At 44.7% G+C, this 13,001-nt stretch overlaps 1 protein-coding gene across 1 annotated transcript in view; it reads left to right on the forward strand.

The window, feature by feature from the left end:
- The first annotated feature begins 2,203 nt into the window (after nucleotides 1-2,203).
- Nucleotides 2,204-13,001, forward strand: part of trabd2b (TraB domain containing 2B) — a 63,259-nt gene continuing 52,461 nt past the window's right edge. Inside the window, exons 1-2 of the mRNA XM_070832659.1 lie at nucleotides 2,204-2,317; nucleotides 4,957-5,526. Of these exons, the coding sequence (XP_070688760.1) occupies nucleotides 2,204-2,317; nucleotides 4,957-5,526 (684 nt within the window). The remainder of the gene's footprint in view (nucleotides 2,318-4,956; nucleotides 5,527-13,001) is intronic.

A 13,001-nucleotide genomic window follows, 5' to 3' on the forward strand; every position in this document is an offset into this window, starting at 1 on the left:
GCGGAAAGCATCAGAAGGGTTCAGCTGCAGATTTGCTTTGTTTAACGATTTGAAAAATACATTTAGTTTGGAATGGGCCCTCTTTGTCTCAAGCCCTCTTTAGCCTGCCTCTTTTTCTAACGCCTCCCCAGATGTGCGTTTTGCAAGTGAGCGTTTCTGCGGTCTGCTAACAGAACATTAACTTTAAAGTCTTCTTTCGTCCACGGCTATATGTGCACTATGCTGTAAGCTCTGGCCCCCGTCCAGGAATCTCCTCCAGCCAGCCGCTCATAAGCCCTCTTCTAACTGGCCAAGAATGTGAAATGCTCCTTCAAAGAGAAGCCCTCTGCAAGGTGTGGTTAAAGCAAGTACCTGAGTCCACAGGTGGACATATTAGAGCAGATGAAACTACTAACTGAAATACCACACCTGTCCCAGAGAGAGAGCAACAAAAGGGAGAAAGAGAGTAGCAAGGATAAGATGAGATTAAATCAACCATGGCTCTATTGTGTTATTCCTTTATAAACTGCCTTCATGCATCTAAAAACATCTGAGGCTGCATTCACGTACAGTCCGCGGAGCAGATGTGAAAAACAAAGAAATATTGACTCAGATTGATGAATGGTGCCCAATAAAAGAAGTCAAAGGGTCAAGGGGCAGAAGTGTCACAGTTTTACAACGTGAAACTGTGTTAAAAGACAAGCTGATCAAAGACACTCAGCAGAAACTCCCAATTTGCCTCATCTGAATGGAGAATACAATGAGTGTACAGGGACAGTCGGCCGCTAACAAAGCTGCCCAGTAACAGAAGTGAGCGCAGAGTGGTGAGAAGAGGAGTGGAGAGGAGGGGAGAACATGGCTGAGGACAAAGAGTTGCTTGTCCGAGGTCTGTCTGCCATTGCCCTGCAGGGAGGGGCCCGGTGCCACTTGTTTGAGGGGTCTCCGTGATAAATTTCCCACTACTTGACTCTGTCACACTGTCTGCCACTTGGACAATAACTGAGGTCATAGCAGAGTAGTGAAGCGTTGACATCGCGGCTTGCACAGAGAGGGGCCACTTTCTCTCAACACGAGCGCCTGCTCCTCATCGTGACTAATGCTTCTTAAGAAGAGCGCTGGACTGAAAGTAAATAAAGCGCTTCTCACAGTTGTTTTAACTTGGGCCTGTTTATTTGTGACCATTAATCATGCATATAAGGTCTGCAGCTCTCTGCCACAACAAGACCCTCGTATGAATGTATTGCTGCAGGGTTGTCAAATAGAGTAGGACAGAGATAAATGTAACCCTCCTAAAGAGGAAACACATGACAACACTTGAAATATTGTTCATTTACATCATTGGAATGACTCTGTTGAAAACCAAACCAAACAAGACGCTGGGCTGCCGGCACTGTATATGCCACCTGACTTCCTGGCTGTGCATTTGTGGTGGCAGTAAAGAGCTACAGAAATCTGTAGTGTACATATTAGATCAAATAAAGCACAAGAGGGAAGGTTTATGCAGGTATATACAGCGCAGAGGCCAGATCAGACCTCTCAGCTGCAGAGGTAGACTGTGAGGTGAGCTGAAAAGGATGAAAAATGTTCGACAAATAATATCTCAGAAAAACCCTGCGGTAATGGAATATAAATACTATCAAGTTGAACAACTCCTGTATAGATTAACTGGTTGCTTAATTAGTTTCATTAAGAGCTAATAAAGACATGATACCAGAGAAGGTCCAACAACCATCTAAACTCTAAACATGACAGACATTGTTGTAGATGTTCACACAAACCTGTCATCCCTCTCTGAACCTGCGCTCCCTCCTCTTAAAAGAGGTAGGGGTAGAAGTGTGTGTGTGTGTGTTGAGTGTATTGGGGTGGGGTGTGTGTGTGCGGGGGGGGAGTACTCAAGTCGTCCCACCTCCCTCTCTCCCAGTCAAGACGCTCCAAACTTGCGGAGCGCACCGCGGAAACTTTCCAAAAAGTGTTCAGCTACTGCTGCAGGACTGGACAGAGTTACAGGAGAAAAGTTTGAGGCAGAAACAGCGAGACTCGGAGAGGAAAGGCGAAAAGGCGGAATGGTCCTCCAGCCGAGCGGCACATGTGAGCCAAGCGGCCACCGGTAACGTTTTTTTTTTTTAACTTTCAAAGGAGACAGGGCAGTGAGTAAGGAGCACACAGGAGAGACAGAAAGGTCTCTGAGAGCCGTCTGTCACTAGTGTCCTGTCACCGCGACACGATGGTCTGCTCGCAGGGATTCCGCTGGGTCCTCCTGAGCGCCCTCCTGCACACCGTGGCACCCTGGGGTGCAGACCGACTGGACAGACCGAGGCAGTGCGACCCACCAAAGTCGGTGAGTCGCGTGCTGGGTGGGGGGGGGGGGGGGGACACTTAATCAAGTCAAGAACACTTCATTTCTCCCGTATCCACAAGTTAAATAAGATTTTACAAAGCCTGATAAGTTTATCAGTGAGCCCACAGAAGTGGGTGACACAGTTAAAGATGGTGACACAAAATCACCCGAAAGTGTTTCTTTCTTGATAACTTGTAGGAGTAGAACTAAACTTATTATTATTATTTCCCAGTATTTTATAGGTTTTTTTGTTCATTTTTGGAGGAGCTTTAGTTTATCATTTATCACAACTGTTCTCTCTGATGTGGTTAAAGATTATGAACTTTTGAACAGCTGAATGCTTTTTATTAGCGGGCTTCACAAATAAACTGATTTTTGTGCAATGAGATGAACAAATGATTACACGAAAAGATGGATGACGCTGTGAATGCACAAGTTGCAATTGCATGATTAATGTGAATGAATGTTCGATAATTAGGCCCAACGTCCAGAATGTATGATAATAATAATAAAAAAGTCTTCACTGTATTCCTATTAATTGAAGTCCAGGGAATACACACTATGTCTTATCTTGACATGTGACGCTCAGGTAGGCTGTTTCTGAAGTGGCTCATAAAATAACTTGCAAGAGGAGACCTGGGCCTTAGAAATGAAAGCAGTTGCCAAGAGAAAGCTTTAAGTCTGTTTATGTGACGAATGCAAAGTGGGGAACACCCACGGGTGACTTGACTTCATTTGGAAAAAGTTTCACTGACCTTTCAGTCGCGTTTCAGCGCCACACACGGCCCATTAAAACACTTATTGGAAAAATGATGGACGTGGCTTGAACTCTGCTCGTCTGTCTGCCTCCCTCTGTGAGCGCATCCTCGACATGAAGGCATACAGTTAATTAAAATCACGACTGCAGACATCACATCCAACGTGCTTCCCTGGTGGAGAAAAAACACTGAGCTCAGAAGCAGACACATTTTTAAATATGGTACTTGGCGGTTCTGCGCGGATATCATTAGGGAGTCGTTTGGAGATCACAGGCTTTGTTACATTAGTGCATTATGTCCTGTATGCGGATAATGGATCTGTTGTCAGAGATCACTGAAGACTTCGTGCTCTTTCGCTTCATGTGATTTGTAATGCGTCAGTACAGTGGTCTCTGTTTTCTGTTAAGAGTAATTACCCCCATAAAACGGAGCCCTGCGCGTCAAGGCTCTCCAGAAAAGTCCACGCAAGCTTTAGAAAAGGAGAATCTCGCCTCTCCTCTCCTCAGGACGACCACACTTTCCATGTCGAAAAAGTCGTCATTTATGGGTAGGCCGAAGCGCACAGTTGCTAGTTAACTAATGAAAAAATGCTGCACATGCAAAAAAAAAATAAAAATTCTGCTCTATAAGTTTCCGAGTCTCAGAAATATGATGGAGAATGCGCTAATGCCGTCCAAACTTTTCTCGTTAGTCTGCAGCGTCGGCTGCACCCTGCTGCCAATGTGAAGATTGAGTTAGAACCGTAGAAACAAACTGTTTAAACATTTCACTGTATCTGCAAAGAAGAAACGTTGCTCTGAAATTAAATATAGCACTTTCGATTTATTTCATCAAGAGGGGGACAGTGCCAGAAATTACTGTATGTTCATTACAGTTAATTGTGATGATAACAGAACATCCCACAAGAAAACTTCACTCGCCTTTGGCAGCGATTTGAAAAAGTTTTATATGACAAAGGCAGCGTTGGCAGTGATATTATTGGAACACAGCTGAAGGAAACCTTGATTAAATTTTAGAAGTAAACATTTTCTAAGAATAACTTTATGTTACAGTAATGGGTTTCATCCCTCAAATGTCTGATTACACTGTGTCTCAGAAGCCAGAGGTTTGATATTGTTTATAGAAGTTAATTCTTTTTTCATATTTGGATAATGCCAACATCAAAGTCATAGCACATGCACAGCACATTTGCAGAGCACTTAACAAGAAACATATTTTAAATGCAATACGGCCTTATGCTCATTTCGAATGGCTGTGATTATTTAATTTCCATTGTGACATCGTGTTGTTTAAAGATAACCGCACGAGACAAACAGTTCCTGTAATATAAACTGTTGAGGACAAAAACAATGCCGTACTTAAGGCTGTCAGCGGCAGATCTCCATGCCTGGTGTAAAAAATTCACAAACAAAAGTATCACAGTGGGGTCAGAAGGGAAAGCAGGTTTCTTTCAGCTTTTGGCTTTTATGAGCTCCAGTGCAGTATATTTGCACTGCAGCCTTCAAAATGCTTCCCAGGCCGAAAGAGGCTTTGGCAACCGAGGTATGCACCTCAACAATACACAGGGGTCTGTTTACAGCCCAGAAGGCCCCTCTATAAACCCGCTGCCTGCACCACAGCAGCAAGCCCTCACAGCACAGCCCCAAGCTGACTAGACTTCATACGTCCCCCGCTGTCATTTCAATATGGTATTTCAATCTTTAACTTGTTGACCCGAGCCTATGAGCCAGTAAACCACAATAGAGGAAAAAAGTGTCAGCTTTAGTTTTAAGGCAAGGCGAATTGCTCTAACATGATGGCTCTGGTATTTTTGTTTCCTTTTGCTCTCAAAATCTTTACCTTATTTTCTTCCCTTCCCTCCACCCTCTGCCTCTTCTACAGCAAAGTGAGTTGAACTCTTTCCTGTGGAGAGTAAAGCGTGCGCCTCCTCACCCACCTTCTTACTTATTCGGTACTATCCACGTGCCCTACACTAGAGTCTGGGACTTCATCCCAGACCGGTCCAAGCAGGCTTTCCACAACAGCCACAATGTTTTCTTTGAGCTGGACCTGACCGACCCGCTGACCATCTCCAAGCTGACCAGCTGCCAGCTGCTGCCCCACGGGGAGAACCTGCAGACCCTGCTACCTCGAGACTTGTACCGCCGCCTTAAACGCCACCTGGACTACGTCAAACACATGATGCCTTACTGGATGACTGCTGACCAGCGCGGTCGCGGCCTGTATGCTGACTATCTGTTCAATGCCATTGCGGGAAACTGGGAGAGGAAAAGGCCCGTGTGGGTGATGCTGATGGTCAACTCGTTGACAGAGTGGGACGTGCGGTCCAGGGGGACGCCTGTGCTGGACCTGTTCTTGGCTCAAGAGGCCGAGAGGATGGGAAAGACGACAGGGGCAGTGGAGCGGGTGGAGGAGCAGTGTCATCCCCTCAACGGGCTCAACTTCTCTCAGGTAAAAAGGGGAATGAACACTTGTTTATTTTCTCCATTCTGTGTTTGATTCTGCGTGTGTACACAGCTGAACTAGCTGGAGAAGTTTTCAAGAACAAGCCAGTCCTAGAGGGGGTATGAGCAGATGTAAGACTGTCTATTTTGTATCAGTAGCTCTAAGGACAAGCAGGTTGAGCTGTATATTCACAGTAAAAGTTGAGTGTGTGCGCACAGGTATCCTCTCTGGGAGAAACAACCAGAGTGTGTGGGAGAAGACAATATAAGGAGAAAAAAAGTGATTAAAACCTTTCTGCTGGAGACAGCTTTACGGTTATGAATGTCCATCCAACTCGCTGAACAAACACGCTCAACAGCTGAATCTGCAGAGAGTGTCGGGCTGAGCAATGCACACGCAGAACAGATTACAGAAGGTGAGAAGAGCACAGAGCTCTCTCTTTCATTAACGCAGACTGTCTGTCTGGCTCTCTGCGATATTGCAGGGCTTGCGCTGTAATCGGAGACTGGAAGACGAGCGAAATAACCTAATTACTTGATGAGCATAACATGGGGAGTGTATCCATCTTTAATTTCTTGTCTGATGACAAAGAAATCAAGGGAACATGTATCTATTTAAAAAATTACTCAGATGGAGGTCACCTAAGCTGGAAGCTGGAGACCATTTTTTAAACCGTGGGAGGTCCCACAAAAATCTGCGATGAGCCTCGACAGCAAGAGGAAGATGCTCGTTTCTAATTTATGTTCTAATACAACCTTTGATCTACATTAGGGAGGAAAAACATCTCAGTATGTGTATTCCTGCAGTACTCCAACCAAACACATGTGCTTTGCATGCACGGCACACCACACACAAAGGCATGCTGGAAGCACGCAAAGCTCCATACGTGCACATTGACAGTGCGGTGCAACAGAATCTGTGAGGGCCTAAGACTCCATGTGACGGAGGGCTCTGGGGCTAATTTGAGCGGCAGTGGGCTCCAGCCTCTCCTCTTTCATCAGCACCTCCTAACTACGCTGTCAAAGTCGCACTGCATGCCCTGCACATGCCTGGGAGCTTTACTGGCCCTAGAAATAAGCTCAGCAAGGCACACGGCACTTCTCAGTAATGAAGAGGAAAAGTGCTAATGTCGTTAGGAGGATTTTGCAATTTATGTAGTCTAATACGTCCAGTAGACGTGTTGTTTTCTTTTTACCTTAAAGGGATTCATGCCTCCAGTCTTTTCATCTGTAAAGTAGTCCCAGCTTAACTGTCGCTAACGCTGATCTGTATTTAGTGGGCCAGGCACGGCAGTTGCCCCTAAAAACAACACTGTTTTAAATTACATCCTAACAGGGTTGAGTAGCAGTCCAACTTTAGAAAGCAGTGTTTATGTTTCCTGAGAACTTCTATTCGACCTTAATAAGCATGATCAGTTGTTCTTCAGAAAAAAGAATAGGCTCAATACACTCAGTTTACAAGGGATGGTAACATTTTTACAAGACAGGTGTTCAAATTCAGATAAGAGTTTTATTGCCATGGAAATTCTGTCAAAATTGGATCATGGATAACTTGAATTTCACCCCACCAGAGTACAAGCACTGTTGGACTTTTGAGCTTCCAACCCCCCACTTCTCCAGATATGTATGAGAACAATTCATCTGAACTGAAACTGACATGGAAACCATTATTCTCAATTATAATAATTTGTGATTTAATCTGAACACTATGGTTGATTGATTCCCTCTACGCTTGACTGTAACAAGGATGAGGTCAGAAGGATGGATAAAGAAAGAGTCAAAGAGAAAATGCATGTGTGGGAGTCAGAAGAAAGAGAAGTGAGACACTGTGTGGGAAAAAGACAGAGATAGAGACTAACTGGGGAATAGAAAAAGAGTAGAGGCAGCGGTAAGGTTGCAGGGAGACTGATGTGCATCGTCTCACCACTAATGCTAATCTGAAACATGAGCAATGCTTAAAGGGAGATCTGAGTTGGGAAAGGTTCCAAACCCTGACGGCCCACATATTATTTGTTCCCAATAAAAGTTGTTGCTTACAATATCCTGTAACTTTGACTTCACCAAGAGGCTCCTAGAAATGTGAACACTGGTGATTCATCACCTGCCACATCAGTATATTTCTCTCAGGCACCTGGTCCCATAGGTGCCAGTGCAGTGGGGCTAACACGACATATGTCTTAAGGTACTGGTCCAGGTATACAGGTTAGCTGTTCCTGAGGGACCTGTGACCTCTGGGGAAGTAGTTAGTGGATAAAAAGAGGTACAGCAGATCATCCTTTCTGGGATAGATGGAGGTTGTTGTAGTGGTGGTGTTGGTGGTAGCGTGGGAGGGATGGAGAGACGTGACGTGTGCCAGACCCCTGTTTAGGCCATTGTGTTCTAACAAGTGCTCTGTCTGTCTGAGACCTCTCCATGGTCTCTTTAGATCACACAGAGGTGTGGATGTCTCTGTGAGAGGCAGGTTTAGACGTCCAGGAAACAAAGGCGGGTCATGGTGCATGGTTCTTCTCCAGTTCTTTGGAGGCCGATGTAGGTTGACAGCTGGGCGGGCGGCCAGTACCAAAGTCTTTGTGAGGAACGGCTGGAGAAAACTTAGTCGGCTCGGAGGGTGCAAGCTGCACAATCACAGCTCCATGTGGTGACTCCTATACAGTCTCCTCCCTCGAGGGCTGGTCAGTGAATAATCACAATAGGGAGGTTTTATACTATCGCAAATGTATCTATCTTCTATGTAAATAATAAACCAGAGGATGCAAGGTGCTTTTGCATCTGCTGAAACTGAGAATCAGCAATTGAGTGGGTTGACAGTCTCAGCATCACAATGGGACAGTGTATTGGTGGCACACAGTACCAAACCACAATGGTTTATTTTCACCTAAATACTGTATGTTATTGGAGTTAAGATGTGGAACAAAAACAGCTCTAGTGCAAAGCTGCTTTTGGGAAAGTTGAGGGCGGCTCCAGCCTGTGGGCCTCTCACACTCCCACCAAATAAACACCTATATTTATTTTCCCTGGGTCGCATTGCAGCAGAGGCCACTGGCCCATGTCGGAGAGAAATGACATCATATCGGTGGCGCCTGTCTCCTGGGCAGGGGTCAAGGGTCAGAGCGGGAAGTGGTAGTGGAGCCACGGAGCAGCAGAGCGGTGAGGAGACTGGCAGTCTGCTGGGGTCAGTCTGGGCATTGCTGAGCAGGCAGGCAGCGCCTTATCTGATAGAGTACCTGGCCCAACCTCTGACCAGGGCGAGTTTCCATCAGCTTGGGCTCTTTTGTGCTATAACTTGCAGCTGTGCAACTTTCTGTGTGTGTGAAGGAGAGAAAGTGAGAGGGAGAGAGCAGAACAGAGATGGCTGACTGAAGGTACACTCCAGCGTTGTCAGCATTGTCCTCCTCCCGGTGAGGAAGACACCCTGTTTACAGCCTCAGTGGCGATCTGACATGTCTATTTCAATCAGTGAACCTCCTGTGCCATCCCTCTGCTAGAGAAGACGTCAGGCTGTGTTGACACTGCAGCTTCACACATGCTGTGGTCACACTGAGGCACTTTCAGGCCTGGAGATGTGGAGATGTAAAATATCACAACAATGTGTTTATTTAAGGTAAAATAATATGAAATATGATGACATTTAGTTTTTCCAACAAACTAAATGTATGAAAATATATAATGAAAAGTACATGCTAGGATTGCAACCACCCACAGTGGTCATTAAGTGAAACTTCTGTCTGTCTGGCCCAGAGACATTCCCTGTAACTGTGTTTAGACCCACACAGTCTGTGTTTCCCATAAGTCACTATTACTTTATAAGATATTCAATTTGACTTGTATTTGTGTTTGGTTTTCCAATTCAGGTTGGACCTCATAAAGAATATGGCCCTACGATACAAATCAGTGATTTGAAAATTATTTTAAAACAGTAAAACAGTAAAAGTCAAATACAGCACATATCCAGGAGGAATGTCTTTCTCCGTACAGATCCAGAGGTTTCTGGCTGTTCATGGCAGTTATTTGATGAGCATTAATGGTAAGCGGTGAATATAATATTGCGAGCCCAGCATGGTAATTGTCTCCAAAGACTGGGCAAGGGTTGCTAAGAGTAACAGCAGCGCTGAAATCAAAATAAGATTCTCATGCGTTGTATCAAATCATGCTGAATATTTGGCGTTGTGTTCTTTGGACTCTGTTCACCTAAACAGGACATCTTTAAATGGTGGAATTAAGTAACATCCAACCATACCCATATCCAAATATTTACATTCCTTGACGGGTGTGTAAGTTCGGGTTTGAAGCGATGTGTTGGCCGCAGAGGCCGACTGATGGAAAAAGCGATTCTTTGTCTGTTCTTCTTCTCTCTGACCTCCTCACTCCTTCTGCATCTCTGTTCCCTCCCTATCTTTCTCTCTGACATTTCCCGAGGCTCTGGCTGTCCCGTTGCTAACCCATTGCTCATCACGCACATCAACACACACCCTGAGTGGAAAAAGAGGTGGAGGAGGAGGAGAAGGGGAGGAGGAGATTACCTTTAAAGTGTGCTGGAGACGTGTATCCCCTCTTTAAGCGTGACATCTGAGGGTGTTTCACATCTAAGCTATAATTACCTGCGCAAATATGTGGAAAACTGCGAGGCAACACGTATCAGGCGGATCATCTGGTCCTGTCGGCAGGCAGACGGCAGTCCCACTGTTGCACTAATGACTTAATAGGCCCCTTAATGACCAAATAGCCCGCTGCCATCCAGAAGCACTTAGACAATTATGCGCTGGCCAGAACACTACAGGCTGACGGCGGGATGGAGGGAGGCAGAGAGGCTGGATATGAACGCTGAGAAAACAGGAGCACTGTGCACTTGACAATTGAATAAATCACACTTTCCTATATATTTTATGAGAAAAATGAGATGTAAAAGAAAAAAATTGTCAAAGCTACGATTGAGTTTGAGAGCAGTCAGCAGAGGAGAGCTGACAGGAAACTGGTACAACAGAGCTACAACAAATGTTCCACGTAAAGTGGCACAATTTTGGAGCTTCCTTAACTGGAAAACTCAGGTCAACACCACTATCATAATAATTCTCTCCGCCAACTCAATTAAATCAATTTAGTTTAAAGTGGCAAGTTTAGCAACCTGCAGGAAAAGTGAAAACACTGAAAAAGTAGCTCAGAGTTGATTTCTTGACTCTGTAGAACTGGTACCTTTGTTAAAAAATGTTACCAGCAGTGAACTATTTATTAAAGTCGCTGTAATCTCTCTAAACCTGCTCCTTTGTCTCCATTCAGTGAATCCAGCAGAGGTCACATCCCTCCTCACTCTGAGCACCGTACCTAAGAGACCTGGAGTAATGACTCCACCACATTGTCACTGAGCTGAGAGCCGCTGAGGTAGTGAAGCTAAGCGTGGCACGTCGGAGTGCTCTTCCATACTTCAGTGCTCATTGTGCCAAATACTTCCCTCCTTCTTTCGCCCACGTTGTCCCTTTGGTGGAGAAAATGAGCGTTCCTTTCTGCTTCAATTGCAACAGTCTCACATCACACTGTGGATCCATCTTCACTCTGCACTCATCCTCCCTTTAAACGAGGACCAAATCTGCTGAGCAAACGCCTCCATGAGCTCACACACACGCACACACTTAAACTGTACTCTGTTTCTGCATAATTATTTTTTGTCATCCTAACAGTGGAAATTGCAGTTAAGTGAATGGTAGTTGAGTGTGTTTTCCTCCAGGCAGGTAGTCTCAAACACATACACATGCTGTATTTCTATATTACTTACAGCATTTGCTCATCACAACAAGTGAAACTGCAGTAAATTGTATGGAGAATATGGAAATTTCTATGGGAAGGGCAGGTAGTTTCCAGGAAGGCCGAGGCTAATCTCAGGTTGTCTGGGCCAGAGGCTGATTGATCACAGACAGGAATGTGACTGACAGATTTCCTCAGAGACCCACTTGGCCCCTCTGGAATGTTGTTGTCTTTCGGGACGTCGTTGTTTTCTAACCTTTGTTTAACCAGGTTAGCCCTGCTTATACCAAGGGTCGTGTGTGTATATATATATATATATATATATATATATATATATATATATATATATGTATACACACACACACACACACACACACACACACACACACATATATATATATAGTGTCTGGTGAACAGACACTATTTTTGGGAATACAGCATTTAACTCTTATCTATCTTATATCTAAAGTATTTTGAAATTTTTCCAAGGAGTAGTACAAATTAAATGGCAAAGTACTTCAGAACTGACTGCCCTCCAGAAAAACACACATAATTGTTTTCTTATCTGACACCCACATTAGCTGGACAACATCATTTGTCAGCACCTCCTCACAAAATCTATTATACTATCACTATTACAAATCACTACTGCAGAAATAAAACCATTTTATGACCTAACAGTGCCATGGCACTGCTGGTAGGGAACAGGGAGTAAACGGGGGAATCCAGTTCAAAGTCTAATATTTTGTTGACCCACCCGACTACCCCGACCTTTTGCTGCTGCAGGTTCTGTGGCTCTAGATTGTAAAACTATTCCCTGCATTTCTTTTGACAGACAAATGGTTGTAATTCCTACATCTTTCAGAGGGCTTTGTGACTCTAATTTAAACATACATACTTTTGGGCATTTGCTTAAACAACTGATGCTGCTTCCAAGCATGTTCTGCTTTGAGATCCTCTCCCTCAGGAGTGCAGGAGCAGGAATTTTACCCATAAACAGACACAGTCAATTGGGGGCTAAGTAGGACAAAGTACTAGAGTGTGTGTACCTTAGCCATAAAGATCCATTAGTGCTAAGAAACATGAAGAGTGAAACAGCAGCACCCAACAAGCAACCAAACAATGTGGTGTATCAATATTGCCCAGTGTGGGTGAACATGGAAAAAAGATTGCCAGTACGCCATGGCATGCAACTTTCCATGTCGGACACTTGGTGGTCTGAGATGAACTCAGCGTCTCGGCCTGCCTGTGACATCAGCCACACATACTACCACACCTCTCACACACCACTGGCCAACAGTAATAAATAGGTGCCAGTGGAGAACAACTGCGTGTATGTGTGTGTATTGTGTGAGCCAGGCTTGTCGGGGATTAGGTAGCATTAGTGGAGCCCTCTCACTGAACCTGGTTTTAATGTGACCCATGCGTCTTCTCTGCCCCCTCTGCCCTGTCCCCATTATACACAACCCAGTGGAGCAATTCAGCTCTGCTTACACCCTGCGCCTGCACCTCTCACCTTTCTATACCCCCCTCTCCAAAAACCTACACGTTCAAGCTCATTTCCACTTTCACACCGTTTACATGAATTATCCAGCAAGTCAAATAATAATGTTTCAGTTCTACTTTTTATGTTTATTTGTCCAGGCAGACATGTGGGGAACATGTACGTCATGTTTTTGGCAGTACTGTGTGACACACATTCACACATATTCACACTCAGATCTGCCCCGTATAAAAACACTTTTA

The sequence above is a fragment of the Pempheris klunzingeri genome, chromosome 6 (assembly GCF_042242105.1).
Source record: "Pempheris klunzingeri isolate RE-2024b chromosome 6, fPemKlu1.hap1, whole genome shotgun sequence".
Lineage (NCBI taxonomy): Eukaryota > Metazoa > Chordata > Actinopteri > Acropomatiformes > Pempheridae > Pempheris > Pempheris klunzingeri.